A 17,979-nucleotide genomic window follows, 5' to 3' on the forward strand; every position below is an offset into this window, starting at 1 on the left:
TCCATCAAGTCTGCTCTGATTAAATATAAACTAGTAAAGGAACAGCGCCTTCAAAATAAATGTTTCTTTCACCATTAGTAAGCATATAAACGAATACAGCATGCAAATTAAAATCCTAATCATCCCTGGTATTTTTATCCCAACATCATTTTCATAAATATTTGTTACTGATAGCAATATATCATTATTCCTCATGAGCAGAAAAAAGCCCACTGGACTCTTGTTTTGCACACTGTTAACAGATACACCACACACATCAATTTATTTCTGTCAGTTACCTTCTCCACTGTTTCATGGTCCAGTTTGAAGGCCCAGAGCTGGAGTCTAGCTGACAATTCACTAATGGAAGACAAGGTTAGAAGAAACTGCTCTGCAGAACCTAAAGGAATGTCAGGATTCAACAATTGGGCTTCTTGGATCTTCTGCTTTTCCTCTTCAGTGGGAATCATGGTCAAGATTTTCTGAAATAAAATCAGATTTAAGGTAGTCCTTTAGCTGGCAAAATTTGCAAAAAGGAGTATTTTCTTCAGGATCATTATGTGTTATCATTTCAAAGTGAATTTCCTGTCCGATGTACTTCACTAACAATACAGGTTTTGAGCAATTAAATATTTAGTCTCTCAAGCCTCCTCATGTAGGGTTGATCACTGTTTTTCTGTGCTGTTGAGTGTAACAATATTAAGATATGCCAATGTTTTGATAACTAATGATTACTACTTTTTTCCACTGAACATGCCATATCTGAGATTTCATAAGGAAAGCTTCATAACAAGACTACTTGGTAACAAATGCTTTAAATATCTAAACTTTGCCCTTTTTTGAACCTTTAAGATTGTTCTTAAAAACAGAAAAAATGGTGTCAGAATCTTTACATCTGAATAGCTCATATTGTAAACCACAATGAATACTCTTCCCACTGTAGATACAATTTTTGGAAAAATAACAGCTTGACAGGTTATCAGAGACAAAACTAAAGAGCATCCAAAATTTAACCTGTGTTACAATCAGAGGAAGGTTTCAAGGGGACCAAAGAAAAATATACCAGCAGCCTTCTCTCAGCCCTTTGACACTTCCTTTGTCAGTTATGATCCAGTGATAGAATTTTTCCCCCAGTCTGAAAGAAGGTTGTGGGTCCAGATCTGACTATTGAATCCAAATTCAAAGTGACTCTCTTTTTCAGTACTAAGAGAGGTGCCATTAGTTACTTGAAATGTTGAAACTGCCACTTAAATGCATATAAACAATCCCAAGGAGCAATGGGAAACAGCACTGATAACTTCAGCATACACAGAAGTCTAGTGTAAACATTGGAAGACCCACACCATCTTCTAAGCAACCCATCGACAATGTCAAACACCTCCTCCCCCATCTGTGGCAGAGTCTACATGTCTACAAGGGCCTCATGAAAAGAAAGTCATCTTCAATCTTGAGGAAATAATTCCATAGTATCTTTTCTTTGGAGAGGTAGCAGATTCCTAGTGCCTATTGATCAAAATAAAAAGCTCTTATAAGCTACAACATGAAAAGGTCTTACAAGCTGCATTTCCAACGTAAGGCCATGACTTCAATTGTAAAGTGCTTTGAAGCATCCAGAAGTTGTGAAAGTTAAATAGAAGTTTTGTGTATGAGTATCACTGAGGAGTAAAGTCCATAAAAATTGGGAGCATTGTTTTTAGTGCACTTGTTTTCCTATCCTTGCAAGGTTTGAGCAGAGAGTGGGTGGGAAGAGGGAGTGAATTTATGCAACAATTTATATGTGATGTCCACCTTTCAAGGCTGTTGAATGCAGAATAAAAGACTAAACTAACAACAGCAAATAGCATCTTAAGGACTAAAAAATTATTTGTAAACATGAGAAAGTTTGCAGATGCTGGAAGTCCAAAGCAACATACACACGTAAAGCTGGAGGAACTCAGCAGATCAGGTAGCATCTATAGAAATGAACAGATAGTTGATGTTTCAGGGTGATACCCTTCTTCGGGACTGAGAAAGAAAAGGGGAAGAGGCCAGAATAAAAAGGTGGGGAGAGGGGAAGGAGGCTTGCTGGTAGGTGATAGGTGAAGCCGGGTGGGTGGGAAAGGTCAAGGGCTGGAGAGGAAGGAATCTGATAGGAGAGAAGAGTGGACCAAAGGAAAAGGGAAGGAGGTGATTTCCCAGGGGAAGTAATAGACAGGTGAGAAGAGGTAAAAGGTCAGAATGGGAAGGGATGGAATTTATTAATCAAAATAGCTATATTCATGCCATCAGTTTGGAGGCTATGCAGATGGAATATAAAGGTGTTGCTCCTCAACCCTGAGGGTGGCCTCATCTTGGCACAAGAGGAAGCGGTGGAGCAACATGTTGGATTGTGAATCGGAATTAAAGTGTTTGGCCACCAGGAAGCCCAGCTTGTGCAGATAGTGCGGAGGTGCTCGACAACACCGTCCCCCAATTTATGATGGGCCTCACCAATGTAGAGAAGGCTGCATTGGGAGCACCACACACAGACAACCCTAGCAGGTTTGCAGGTGAAGTGTTGCCTCACCTGGAAGGACTGTTTGGGGCTTTGAATGAAAGTGAGCGAGGAGGTGTACGAACAGGGACAAATAGTCAAGAGAAGAATCGTGGAGGGAGAGATTCCTGAGGAAAGTGGGGGCATGTGGGGGGGGGAAGGGGGAGGAGAGTGAAAGAAGGTATGTTTAGTGGTTGGAACACTCACAATGCATTGGAGGAACTCAGCAGGTCAGTCAGCATCAGTTGAAAAGATTAGTCGACGTTTCGGGCTGAAACCCTTCGTCAGGACTGAAGGAAGAACTTTGGGGAGGGTTTGAAGAATGCTGGTAGTTGAAAAAAACAGTAATTTTTAAGACAAAGGGGTGGGGGAAGGGAAGCAGGGAGGTGATTGGCAGGAGAAAAAAGTAGGAGGTGGAACTATGAGGGAGGTGATGTAAAATAGGGATAGAGAGAGGGAGGGGGAGGGAATTACCGGAAGTTGGAGAACTCTATGTTCATACCAAGGGGCTGGAGACTACCCAGACGGTATATGAGGTGTTGCTCCTCCAACCTGAGTTTAGCCTCATCATGGCAGTACAGGAGGCCATGTATGGACATATCTGAATGGGAATGGGAAGCAGAGTTGAAGTGGGTAGCTACCAGGAGATCCTGTCTGTTGTGGCGGACGGAGAGGAGGTGCTCGATGAAGCGGTCCCCCAATCTGCGTCAGGTTTCACCGATGTAGAGGAGGCCGCACCGGGAGCACCGGATGCAATAGATGACCCCAACAGACTCAGAAGTGAAGTGTTGCCTCACCTGGAAGGACTGTTTGGGGCCCTGAATGGTGGCAAGACAGGAGGTGTAGGGACAGGTGTAGCACTTACGCTTACAGGGATAAGTGCCGGGTGGGAGATCCGTGGGGATGGATGTGCGGATAAGTGAGTCGCGGAGGGATCGATCCCTGTGGAAAGTGGAGAGCGGTGGAGAGGGAAAGATGTGCTTAGTGGTGGGGTCCTGTTGAAGGTGGCGGAAGTTGCGGAGGATAATGTGCTGGATCCGGAGGCTGGTGATGTGGTAGGTAAGGACAAGGGGAACTCTGTCCCTGTTGTGGTGGCGGGAAGATAGGATGAGGGCCGAAGTGCGGGAAATGGAGGAGATGCAGGTGAGGGCGTCATTGATCACCGTAGAAGGGAAACCACGATCCTTAAAGGAAGAGGACATTTGAGATGTCCTGGAACGGAAAGCCTCATCCTGGGAGCAGATGTGGCGGAGATGGAGGAACTGGGAATAGGGAATTGCATTTTTGCATGAGGCAGGGTGGGAAGAGGTATAGTTGAGGTAGTTATGAGTCAGTGGGCTTGTAGAAGATGTCAGTGGACAGTCTGTCTCCAGAGATGGAGACCGAGAGATCGAGAAAGGGGAGAGAAGTGTCTGAGATAGACCAAGTGAATTTGAGGGCTGGGTGGAAGTTTGAAGTAAAGTCGATGAAATTGACGAGCTCAGCATGGGTGCAGGAAGCAGCACCAATGTAGTCATCAATGTATTGAAGGAAAAGTTGGGGAGCAGTACCAGAATAGGTTTGGAGCACAGACTGTTCCACATAACCAACGAAGAGGCAGGCGTAGCTGGGTCCCATGCAAGTTCCCATAGCTACACCCGTAGTCTGAAGAAAGTGGGAAGAGCCAAAAGAGAAGTTATTAAGTGTGAGAACCAGTTCTGCCAACCGGAGGAGGATAGTGGTGGTGGGGAACTGGTGAGGTCTATTATCCAGGAAGTAGCGGAGGGCTTTGAGGTCTTCTTGATGGGGAATGGAGGTGTACAAGGATTGGACATCCATAGTAAAAATGAAGCAGTTAGGACCAGGGAACTGGAAGTTATTGAAGAGGTGGAGGGCATGGGATGTATCGCGGATGTAGGTGGGAAGGGACTGAACTATGGGTGACAAAATGGAGTCCAGGTAGGCAGATACAAGTTCGGTTGGACAGGAGCAGGCAGAAACTATGGGTCTACCGGGACAGTCAGGCTTGTGTATCTTTGGGAGGAGGTAAAACCGAGCGGGGTGTGGGAATAATGAGTTTAGCGGCTGAGGATGGAAGGTATCCGGAGTTGATAAGGGCGGTGATTGTGCGGGAGACAATGGTTTGATGTTTTTTGGTGGGGTCCTGTTCCGGGATTAAGTAAAAGGAGGTGTCAGAGAGCTGCCGTTTGGCCTCAGTGAGGTAGAGGTCTGTCTGCCAGACTACTACGGCACCACCTTTGTCAGCAGGTTTGATGGTGAGGTTTGGATTAGTGCGGAGAGAGTGGAGGGCAGTGCGTTCAGAGGGAGTGCGGTTGGAACAGGAGAGAGGAGTGGTGAAGTTGAGATGGTTGATGTCTCGGTGACAGTTGGAGATGAAGAGATCGACTGCAGGTAGAAGACCCGGGCGGGGTGTCCAGAAGGAGGAGGAGGGTTGAAGACAGGAGAAGGGGTCATCAGTAGGGAGAGGGGAATCATTGCCAAAGAAGTAGGCTTGAAGACGTAGGCGATGGAAAAAGAGTTCATGGCGGGCGTGGAACTCACTAAGGTGTGGACGGAGGGGGACAAAACTGAGGCCCTTGCTAAGGACAGAATGTTCTGCCTCAGAGAGGGGAAGGTCAGAGGGGATGGTGAAGACATGGCGATGGTTGGGGCTGGGGTTGGAGGAGGGTGAAGAGTGGGAGGTCTCAGGAGGGAGAGGAGGGGTTGGGATGTTTAGGGAGAGCAGAGTTAGGGGAGGATGAGGAATCAGAGGAATGGATGGACGATGAGGGGTAGAGGGATGTTTGGGAGTCGATGGGAGGAAAGAGGGTAGTGGGGGAATGGGATAGGCGGTGGGACCCAGTGGCAGTAAGAGCGGTTCCGGTTTGGAGTGTTTCGGGACCTCCGTAGGAGCTGGATCCTAAACTTGGCGTGGCGGAGACTGTATCCTGCAGGGCCCCAGAACTGAGGTCGGAGTTAGAAGCGAGTGAGTTCATGGCTCGCCGGGGGCTGGTTCCCCTTTTCTGGAGGCGGTGGTTCCAGTCAGGGTCAGAATCAGAGGCAGATGGGTCTTCGGCCTGCCGAAGGCCTGAGAAGTTGAGGTCTGAGGGGTTTCGGTCCTTTGTCTTAAAAATTACTGTTTTTTTCAACTACCAGCATTTTTCAAACCCTCCCCAAAGTTCTTCCTTCAGTCCTGACGAAGGGTTTCGGCCTGAAACGTCGACTAATCTTTTCAACTGATGCTGACTGACCTGCTGAGTTCCTCCAGCGCATTGTGAGTGTTCCTTTGACAACAGCATCTGCAGATTATTTTGTGTTTATGTTTAGTGGTTGGATTTTTATTTATATTACAAATTAATTCCACTACTTTTAATGCTTTTCCCATGCCCATCCACTTTAACTTGCAGTCAAGCCCATTTCAGAAGTTCTACTAATCACCAAAGCAGAGGTGAAAGTAATTTGACCTTTCTCGTACTCCTCTACAAAATATGATTAAAATCAAAAATCCTTCCTAAATTCCTTTTGAGCAGGTTTAGAAATGAAAGAGTTAACATTGAAGCGCCTCATTAATTTTCCTGCAGCCCAGATATGCCCATTAAGAGTTTGAGGATGATGTATCTTACATCTGAACTCCGTATCTCGATCCACAGAAGCTGATTCACAAGGCCCATGTTTCCACTGATCTAGCATCTGCTTCTAATTTCCAATATCTGATTTGACCTTCTTTTGGTTCTGCCCCCAACTGCTGAATACATTCCCGAAAATATTCCACATTTTTTAAAATTTAGCTTTTCTTGGATGGTATACCACAACGGTGAAGTTAGAGGTAATTGTAATAAACTGATACCTCAAAAACATGATCTGCTGTGGTGACAGCATAATGTTATATTAACTGTTGTGTTATAACCAGTTTATGCTTTGTCCTTTCCAGAAAATTCTTTACAAAGCTAGTTTGGAAAATCACAATGAAGCCTATAAGTGGAGTGAAGAAGATTACATTTGACAGAATGATAAAACTGCTATTAATTTACACATTCAACCCAGAGAAGGAAGGATAAAAGGTCAAATGGATAATGGGGAAACTGTCTTCTGTGTAACAGATTAACAAAATAATAAACCCTCTCTTTAGAAGCTGTTTTACAATATAGCCTGCACAGGAAAATTTAGCCCTTTGATTGGTCATGTTTGCAGATTTTTTAAAAAATCACAGTTAATCTTTAAATTCAAAAAATATTTTCTGAGTGAAGGTTGCAAAGTTCAACCAATTAGAACAGTAGCACACCTCATAGTGCCAGTAATCTGATTCAATCCTGGGCTCCGTGCCATCTGTGGCAAGTGTAGGTTTTAGGTTAAAAATGCCACTACAAATTGCCACAAGGATTTGGGTGGTAGTAAAATCTGAGACGCGTTAATGGGAATGTGGAGAAAATACAAATACTATTAGTGTAAATGTGTGCTTGATGGTCAGTACAAATTCAGTTGTCTGAAGGATCTGTTTCCATGTCACATGGCTCTAAGATCAGGCATGTTGGAACCAACTAGATTAGGACAGAGATATGAATAAATCCCTCATTGCTTTCTTACTATTGTTACAGAAAATGCTACAGATTTAAATAAGTTATTAGTCCATGTGAGTCACAATTATGGCTACACTTATTTAATATTTGTCTGAACCTTTTTCATAATAAAATAAGCATCTAAAAGCAATTCCTCTGAAATTTTTCCAAGCATCACAGCTGTTACACAAAGATTCAGTTTCTACTGGCAGCAAGTGCTGCTTGAGATAAGGTGATGCTCTAGGAAAGTTAATACCTTAAACCAATTAACTTGATGATTCCTCTCACCACACGTATGGAGCTCTAACTGTAAGAAGTTAAACTGATGAATTACGGTTGGAGGGAAAAGCCTTTTATTTGCTTATACTGTGATTCACACTTCAAATTGTAGCAAAGTCTTTAATGTCAAAAGAGAGCAAAAAAAAACAAGACTCCTCCCTACATTAAAAAGAATAAACACCATCCTTCAGCACTCATATCCCCACCGATAATTCTTCAACACTCACTGTGGCGATCTCAGCTTGCATATTTCAATAAAAACAATAGAATATTGGCTATAATGCTGATACTTAGTAATGAAAAGACCACAGTGTTGCACTTCCTATCTTTGCCATTCATCACAAAGTTGAACAAAAAGTAACTGTGGTCATCTCTTAAGATGCAGGTATCACTAGAAACGTCAACATCTATTGCTCATTTCTAATTGTCCTGAGAAGGTGAGGGTGAGTTACCTTTGTGAACTACTGCAATGCTTCTGGTGCAGACAATTCTACACTAGCGTTACATAGTAAAACAAACAGACATCTCCACCTGTACCTGCACTAAATAATGGGCCCAGAATACATTCTCTTCCTTGTTTGAGTTACAGTCAAACTGGAGTATCCCCGACCTGGATTAACTTGATTCCCAAATTCCACCTGGATTCCCATAACTTTGAACTTCTGCCGCAGCACGCAACAAGACTGGGACGCCAAGAATGCACCGGAAATCTAGCTTTAATTTGTCACAGGCTGATGTTATTTAGCCTTATTAAGGATCAAGGAACAACTTTATTCAACGCATACATTTAGATGTATTAGGAATTTGCCGTGCTGTCTTGGTCAAGGCGTGACATGCAACAAAGAACAATATTCAACAATTATAAAGAACTGTATAAAAAATAAAAATTAGAGATTAAAGTACGGATATGGAATGAAATGTGCGTAAATACAATATATAAATACCAGCATATATTTGCAATGTAATCAGTATTATAAAAAGTTGTTTAAAGTGCATTATTGTACCATTTAGTTTAAAAGTTTTAACTCTACTATGTAAGAAAACTAATATATATCGCTAGATTGACTGTATGTGCAAATGATCATTACCTTAATTTACTGCATGGAAATGCAAATCAAACAGGAACTCTCACCTCTATTCCTTCTTTGTTCAATGCATATTCATCAAAGTTAAGAATTGCAGTCTTGATTGTTCTTGGAGGAGGTAATACAGTCAGTCCAATGTTAATGGCATTGCTTCGCTTTGAGTCTAACACAATGATTTCTTGTCTCTTCCCATCTGCAGCAGTTTTCTGACATGAGAACACAGATACTGAAATCACACTCACACAGAACATAATCTATGTGTCAAAATAATGAAGTTTTCAGAATGCATCTGAACATGCTACATCACATCAATACTCTAACCTAGGGAAAGGTATCCTCATTCTCCTCCTTCCAAGCCAATGAAAAGAATTCAAATTAAAGGAGACATCTACTATTCTTGGGAGCTTCTCTTCAACTGAGATTTTGTGCAGATCCAGAAACAGAATGCTGAATGAATTGAAATGTGCTATTTCCCAAGTCCATATTCCCACATGGGCATTTTTTAAAGACCATAAATCATTACAAACCACATTCATAGGTAGGAACAGAGTGGGGCTAAAGAGAGAGCCAGATGTCCGATTCTGTATGTGCTCAAAATGAGTCTTCAAGAATGATAATATGCATCATCTCACCCAAGACAAATTCACTCCCACTGCAAACTCCAGGTAATATAATCTGTGCTGAGGGCATCAATGGGTATGATCCTGGAATAACTACAGACTATATAATTTTGCTTATTACCCGTTTTCATACTGACATAAATAAAATTAACAGAAATAAGATTTCTGATTTTGATTGTACTTTATATTAAAATGTTCATTGCTTGAGTGCTAAAATCAAATTATATGCTTTATACATAAAGTCAAACAAGTTTTTCATGAAATTGATTACACGAATAGTTGAGGGTGTACATTCACATCTCAACAACATAAACATCAAATTACACAAAGGTGACAATTTGACCATGTATTCAACTTCCTGCAGAAATTACAGGGAACCACCTTCAAAAGTCTTGAATTGTTTGTTGATACTTCTCTCAAAAGGGATTTTGTGTTGTTCACTCTCAACCTTTCAGCTCTACGTGTTTTAAAATTTATTCGAAGTGGCAAGCAAGCGCAATGCTCTGTAACCTAACTTTTATCAATGTCATGGTATAACCAGCCAATAAAAATGCCTTAAGTACAGCTACACGACTTCACAGCAATTTTTCTTCTCTATAAAGTAGCTTCTGGTATCAATTTAAGACTATCCCAATTACTGTTGTCTCTTAAAATAAAAGTGCTCAAGCTACAGGGATACCATGACCTTAATGAAAAGAAAACATTATTTTAATTAATATATAAAAGCCAATATTACACAGAAGACCAACCAGACTGAGAGCTTGTCATATACTACACTGAAATAGGACTAAGGCAGCAGATCTGAAATCTGAAATACTTTGCAGAGAATGGTGCGAAGAACTAAAAACTTTCAATGAGTGGCAGTTCTGTGGGTAAAAATGCCTTGCCATTGAGAGAGATCAGAAAAGAATGATGGCCAGACTGATTCAAACTGACAGGAAGGCTACAGTTAACTCAAATAACCATGCATTACAACAGTGGTGTGCAGAAGAGCATCTGCAAATGCACAACACATCAAACCTTGAAGTAGATGGGTTCCAGCAGCAGAAGACCATGAACATACACACAGTAGTTACTTTATTAGGTAGCTCCTGTACCTAATAAAATGGCCACTGAGTGCATTTCCCCTCCTTCAAAACCTATTTTCCCCATACAATTAATCTAAATCTCTGTGGACACCAAATCTCCACACTACCTACTATCTGTAAAAATTTCTACTTGTTGACATCTATAAAATAAATGCCTACCGGTGAGTGCCTTCTTTTATCTGTCAGATACCTGCACCTAATCAGGCAAGCCTGTGAGCGAAAATAAACACTATGCCACTCTCCATTAATCTGCACAGCAAGGAGCACTATCCAGTTACTGCTTTCAGCTTGCACCAAGTGACTCCAGCATTCTAAGTGCCTTGGTCTGGTGCCCTTGAGCTATATTTTAATAGTACATATCCTGCTTGGGCACCAATGTATTTGTACTTGTGCTAAATGCTTCTCACATTATGGTAAATGTGCTCCTAATGCCCATGTCTGGATCTACTTACAGAAGGTGGCTTTTATTGTACACTTATGGAAATAGGGACACCATTTTAGTGCCTAGTTATATCATACTTCATCTAGCTGCTGCCCCCGCCCCGTGTAAAAAAATCACACCATTACGATATAGTCAGGATACTACCCACGTTCAAATAAAAGCTTGGGCCAACATTTTACTGAACGTATCTTCAATGTGGTCTCCCATTGTATGTCTTCAATCGTGTATAATTCAAGCTGGGATTGATCTAAACACTTATCCAATGCAAACACCGCTGCCAGGACCGTCTAGGTGTTTAACATTTACAATGGCCAGGACAGAATCATTGTTTAGACATAACACAAACAGAATTCCTATCAGGATATACTTACCATCTTGTGATACAAGCAAGTTCAAAGCAACGCTATCATAGAAATACAGAGGGTTTGGTACAATATGTGAACATGCACAGATCGGGCACTGATGTAGCTTATGAAACACAACTCAGTAATGCATTTGAAGACAAAAGAAAAACGATGGTGAAATATGTATAATACAGATAGAAAGTACGAAGAACCCTGTATGCTCAAACACTGGCAGAGATCACTTAAATCAAACAGTGCACATAAAAAGCACTCATTAAGAACTGACTACATTTCAGAACTAAAATACTGGGAACTTTAAACAGAAACAGAAACTGCTGGAAACTCTCAATAGTTCAGGTAGTATTTATGAAGTGAGAAGAATGAACAAAGGAATAATATTAATATTTCAAGCCATTCATCAAAGCAGGGAAAAGTTAGAACTGAAACATGCTGAGATTGAATGAGACAAGCTGTGGATTGAATGACATGATGGGATTGAACCAGGCAGTTGAAAGAGAGCAAGACAGGCTGGAGAATAGCAAAAGGTGCAGGTGGACTAGGTGCAGAAGGATGCAGCAAAAATAATTAAATGCATTATATTTCTATCCTCTTGTAAGATGAGAGATTCATCTCAGAAGGTGCTGACTTTCTTGGAGTCAACGTTGAGTATTGACAATTGGTTTATTATTGTCACATGGATTGAGACTGGGGGAAGAGCTTTGTTTGCATGCCTTCCAGACAGATCATTCCAAACATAAGTATGTCAAGGTAGTACAAAAGAAAAAAGAATAACACAATGTAAAATAAATGGCTACAGTTACAAAGTGCAATGCAGTTAGTCAACAAGTTGCAAAGGCCACGAGAAAGATTATGAGATAGCATTCACCTTAAGCATACAAGATGTATATTCAAGTATCTACAGGAGCCTGAGAATAGCAAATTTTGTTTCCTGAGATTATGTTAAACTTTGTTAGAATGGTGAAAGGAGACCAAAGACCAAGATTTGAGGCAGAATGGGGTGGAGAATTAAAGTGATGCATGATTTGAGCTCATAGTGGTTACCCAGTCTACATACAGTTTTTCCCCAATGTGGATGATACAATATTGTGAGCACAGAATGCAATAAACTAAACTGGAAGCAGCACAAGTTAACTGAAAGGAGATTTGAGTTCCCGAGCATTGTCATTGACAAGATAATACAAATGCTGCAAACCCAAGAGTTAGATGGGCAGAGGCAAACTGCAACTATGATCAGAATAGAAATATTTAATTCACTATTATTCAATGATATAAATCATCAGCTTACTCTGACGGAATAGGTCTTGATACTGATTATTAATGATACATTGGTTTGGATTCAGTGAAGCAATATGCAATATCTTTAACAAAGCCAAACCCAGCTGTGCTAAATAGCTTGAAGATTTATCGGATGGAAGAAATTGGCTTGGTTGAAAAGAAACAACGGATGAATTGAAAACATGATGCTGTGCTGACCTATGTATAGCTACTCCATTAACAATCTAACCTTTCCCTCCTTCATAACCCATAACACTCCATTTTTCTTACATCCAAGTACCCATCCCTAAAGTCTTTAAATGTCCCTATTGTATTAGCAACTACTATCACTCCCGGCAGTTACGTACAACTTCAGTATAAAACCCCTTTCCTTCACTCAGCTCAAAATAATGTCCTTTGGTGTTAGCCATTGCTGCCCTGGGAAATAGACACAGGCTGTCTACTCTGTATCTCTCATAACCTTATACATCTCTATCAAGCCATCGCTCATCCTCGTTTGTTCCAAAAATAAAAGCTCTAGCATACTCAACCTTTCCTCATATAACATGCTTTCGAATCCAGACAGCACCTTAATAAACCGCCTCCAAATCCTCTCTAAATCTTCCACATCTTTCTGATAATGAGGTGACCAGAACTGAACATACACTCTTAAGTATGTTCTAACCATTTTTAATATAAAGCTGCAACATTATCTTGCAGCTCTTGAACTCAATCCTTCAACTAACAAAGGAGGACACACCGTATGCCTTCTGAATAACTTTATCAACTTGCACAGCAACTTTGAGGGATCTGTGGACCTGGACTCCAAGATCCTTCTGATCCTCCCTACTGGTTAAGAATCCTGCCATTAACCTTGTAATCTATTTTCAAGTTTGATCTTCCAAAGTGTATTATTTCACACTTTTTTGGATTGAACTCCATCTGCCACTTTTCCTCCCAGCTCTGCATCCTATCTAAATCCCACTGTAACCTACATACATCAAGGGTAATTTTGTCCTGTCACACTTCCCTCGTCTTTATTTCTACACTCTGATCTCTTACCTCTTCTCCTCACCCACCTATCAACTCCTCTTCCCCTTTCTCTCATGATCCACACTCCTTACTGATCAGATTCCTTTTTCAAGCCCTTTGCCCCTTTGCACTATCCTCATCATCATCAGCCTTCATGTCATCTGCAAACTTACTACCATCTTTCCACTTTCTCTTCCGAGTCATTTAGAAAAATTACAAACAGTAGGGTCCCCAGCATATCGCTGTGGAACGCCACTGTCATCCATTTCCAAGTAGATTACACTCCATCTACTACCATCCTCTGCTTTCCATGGGCAAACCAATTCTGAATCCATGTAGCCAAGTTCCATGGATCCCATGTCTCATGACTTTCTGGATGAGGCTACCATGTGAAATGTTGTCAAGCAACTTACTGTAATCCATATACACCACAGCCACCACACTACCTTGGTTAATTTGTCCTACCACCACCTCGGACAAAATCAATCAGCCAAGCGAGGCACGCCATGCCCTCCTCTTCTGCCATGATGAGGCACTCTCAGATTGGAGAAGCAATACCTCATATTCCAACCTGATGGCATGAACATCAATTACTCCAGCTTGTGGTAATTTTGTCCAGTCACACTTCCCTCTTCTTCATTTCTACACTCTGATCTCTAACCTCTTCTCCTCACCCATCTATCACCTCACCCGGTACCCTTCCTCTTCCCTTTTCTCTCATGATCACACTCCTTTCCTATCAGATTCCTTTTTCAAGCCCCTTGCCCTTTCCAATTATCACCTACCAGCTTCTTAATTCATCCCCCACCCAGCTTCACCTACTATCACCTTCCTCCCCCTTCCCTCACCTTCCTATTCTGAAGACTTCCCCCTTCCTCTCCTGTCCTGATAAATGGTTCAGCTCAAGAGATCGACCGTTTATTCATTTCTATCAATGCTGCCTGACCTGCTGAGTTCCTCCAGCATTTTGTGTGTGTTACCTTCACTCCAGTCAACCTCCTGTTCTTCACGTAGAACCTCTTAGGGTTTGTCCTATTCACTAAGGCCATCTTATGCCTGCCTCTAGCTCTCCTAAGTCCATTCTTCAGTTCCTTCTTGGCAACTGAGTACTCTCAACAGTAAAGTCTGATTTTTTTCTACCTAAACCTTAAGTGTGCTTCCTTCTTCCTCTTGGCTGAATGTTCCAGCTCTCTTGTTAACCATAGTCTCTTCACCCTACCATCTTTTTCCTGTCTCTGTGGGACAAACCTATCCGTAACCACTTGCAAATGGTAGCAATTCTGAGAACATTTATTCCCAATTTTGCACTCCCAAAGTCCTCCTAAAGACTATCATAATTAGCCCTCCCCCAGTTAAATACTTCTCCATGTTGTCTGCTTTTATCCTTGTCCACGACTTTGCCAAGAGTCAGGAAGCTGTGGTAACAATCTCCAAATTGCTTGCCCACTGAGAAGTCTGTCACCTGACCAAGTTCATTGCCTAGTACCTGATCCAGTATGGCCACTCCTCCATTTGGCCTGCCCACACATGGTGTCAGTAGTCCTTCTGGACACTCCTAACAAATTCTGTCCCATCTAAACCTATTATACTGAGCGGGTGCCATTCAATATTAGTAAAGTTGAAGTCACCCTTGACAACATCTCTGCTATAGAACATAACAGCACAGTACAGGCCCTTTGGCCCACGATGTTGTCCTGACCTTCTAACCAATAAAAAAATGAATCTAAACCTTCCCTCTTACATAAACCTTTTTTCTATCATCCATATGCCTATCTAAGAATTTTTTTTAAAGTCCCTTAAGTATCTACCACCTCTGGCAGAGCATACACCACATCCGGTGTAAAGAACTTACCTCTGACATACTCCCTTATAGTTTTCTCCAATCACCTAAAAATTATGTCCTTTTGTATTAGTCATTTCCACCCTGTGAAGAAAACTCACTGGCTAACCACTCTATCTATGCTTCTTATCATTTTGTACATCCGAATTAAGTCTCCTTTCATCCTTCCTCAATCCAAAGCCTTAGCTCCCTCAAGCTATCTTCATTAGACATACCCCTAGTCCAGGCAGCATCCTGATAAATCCTTTCTGCACCATCTCTAAAGCTTCCAAATCCTTCCTACAATGAAGCAAGCAGAACTGAGCACAATATTCCAAGAGTGGTCTAACTAGGGTTTTATAGAGCTGCAACAATACCTCACAGATCTTGCACTGATTCTCTTGACTAATGAAGGCCAATACAACATACGCCTTAACTACCCTATCAACTTGTACAGCAATTCTGAAGGATCTATGGGCACAGACCCCAATATCCCTCTCTTCCTCCACACCACTAAGTATCCTATCATTAAACCCATATTCTGTCTTCAAATTTGACCTTGCAAAATTAATCACTGCACACTTTTCCATGTTGAACTCCATCTGCCACTTCTCAGCCCAGCTCTGCAATCTGTCAATATCCCACTGGAACCTCCAGCACCCTCTACACTATCCACTACTCTACCAACCTTCATGTTATCTGCAAATTTACTAACCCATCATTCCATCTCCTCATCTAAGACATTTATAAAAATCATGAAGAGCAGGGGTCTCAGAACAGATCCATGGAGAACACCACTGGTCACCGACCATCAGGTAGAATACAGTCCATCTACGACCAGTTTCTACTTTCTATGGGCAAGCCAATTCTGAATTCACACAGCCAAGTTTCCCTAGATCCCGTGGCTCCTAACCTGAATGAGCCTACTGTGGGAAACCTTATCAAATGCCTTACTAAAATCCATATGTATCACATCTACTGCTCTATCTTCATCAATGTGCACTGTAACTTCCTCAAAGAATTTAATCAGGCTCGTGAGGCATGACTTGTCCTTCTCAAAGCTATACTGACTATCATTAATCAGACTATGCTTCTCCAAACACTCATATTCCATAATCCCCAGATTATCCCTACTCCCTTTTTTGAACAATGGAATAACCATTTATTATATCCAACCATTTGGCACTACTCCTTTGGCCAGTGAGAACGCAACAATCACTGCAAAGGCACAGCAATCTCTCCCCATGCTTCCCATAGTAACCTTGGGTATATTTTGTCTGTCCCTGAGGACTTAACTATCCTAATGTTTTTCAAAAGTTCTATCTTAACATCGACATATTCTAACATATTAACCTGCTTTATGCTGTACTCATATACTGTACATTAAGTTCCCTATCACTGTTGAATGCTGAAGCAAAAGTATTCATTAATGACTTTCCTCTACTATCTCTAAATGGTCCTATCCTCACTTTGCTAATCTCTAATCCTACCCACCAAGGCCTTCGCATCTCCCCTTCTAGCTCTCTACTGTCCGTTCTTCAGCTCCTTTCTGGCTACCTTGTAACTCTTTAGAGCCTTATCTGATTCTTGCTTTCTAAACCTTAAGTAAACTTCCTTCTTCCACTTGACTAGATGTTCCACATTTCTTGTCAACCACGGTTCCTTCATCCTACCATCTTTTCCCTGCCTTATTGGGACAAACCTATCCAGAACCCCCCTGGAATCTCCACACTTCTGTTGTGTATTTCCCTGAGTACATCTGTTCCCAATTTAAGTACTCCAGTTCCTGCCTAGTAGCATCACAATTCCCCCTTCCCCAATTAGGTAGGCTGCAAAAGGTCTGAGACAGATTAGGAGAATGGGCTAGAAAGTGGCAAACGAATTACAATGTTGAAAAATGTATGGTCATGCACTTTGGGAGTAGAAATAAAGGTACAGACCATTTTCTAAACAGGGAGAAAATCCAAAAATCTGAGATGCAAAGGGACTTGGGAGTCCTCGTGCAGAATACCTGAAGGCTAACTTGCAGGTTGAGTCGGTGGGGAGGAAGGAAATATTAGCATTCATTTTAAGAAGTTTAGAATACAAGAGCAGGGATGGGATGCTGAGGCTTTATAAAGCACTGGTGAGGTCTCACTTTGAGTATGGTGATCAGTTTTGGGCTCCTCATCTAAGAAAAGATGTGCTGACATTGGAGAGTGTCCAGAGGTGGTTCACAAGGATGATTCCAGGAATGAAAGGGTTATCATACGAGGAACATTTGATGGCTCTGGGTCTGTACTCGCTGGAATTCAGAAGGATGATGGAGGATCTCCATGAAACCTTTCAAATGTTGAAAGGCCTAGACAGAGTAGATGTGGAAAGGATGTTTCCCATGCTGGGGGAGACTAGGACAAGAGGGCACAGCCTCTGGATAGAGAGACGCCCAGTTAAAACAGATATTGAGAAATTTCTTCAGCCAGAGTGTGATGAATTTGCGGAATTTGCTGTCACTGGCAGCTGTGGAAACCAGGTTGTTGGGTGTATTTAAGGCAGAGATTGATAGGTTCTTCATTCAGAGAAGGCCGGGGAATGGGGTTGAGGAGGGGAAAAAAGGATCAGTCATGATTGAATGGCAGGCAGACTCGATGGGCCAATGGCCTAATTCTGCTCCTATGTCATATGGTCTTAAATACCTTCCCATACCATCTACTCCTATCCCTCTTCAAGGCTATAGTTAAGGATAGGGAGTTGTGGTCACTGTCTCCGAAATGGTCTCCCACTAAACGATCTGATATCCGACCTGGTTTATTGCCTAGCATCAGATCCAGTATTGCCTCTCCTCGAGTCAGCCTTTCTATACTTGAGTCAGAAATCCTTCCTGGACACACCTAACAAATTCTACCCCATCCAAACCTTTTGCACTAAGGGGATGACAATCAATATTAGGGAAGTTGAAGTTCCCGTTACAACAACCCTGTTATTTTGGC

At 41.8% G+C, this 17,979-nt stretch overlaps 1 protein-coding gene across 5 annotated transcripts in view; it reads right to left on the reverse strand.

Moving 5' to 3' along the window:
* The window catches only part of fhod3b (formin homology 2 domain containing 3b), a 591,169-nt gene that overhangs the window by 58,712 nt on the left and 514,478 nt on the right, over window positions 1–17,979 (reverse strand). For all 5 annotated transcript variants that reach the window (XM_063069714.1, XM_063069715.1, XM_063069713.1 and 2 more), the window contains 2 exons: window positions 8,438–8,596; window positions 279–461 (listed from right to left, as the gene is read on the reverse strand). In XM_063069714.1, coding sequence (XP_062925784.1) covers window positions 279–461; window positions 8,438–8,596 — 342 coding nt within the window. The remainder of the gene's footprint in view (window positions 1–278; window positions 462–8,437; window positions 8,597–17,979) is intronic.

This window comes from Mobula hypostoma, chromosome 17, assembly GCF_963921235.1.
Source record: "Mobula hypostoma chromosome 17, sMobHyp1.1, whole genome shotgun sequence".
In the NCBI taxonomy this organism is placed as follows: Eukaryota; Metazoa; Chordata; class Chondrichthyes; order Myliobatiformes; family Myliobatidae; genus Mobula; species Mobula hypostoma.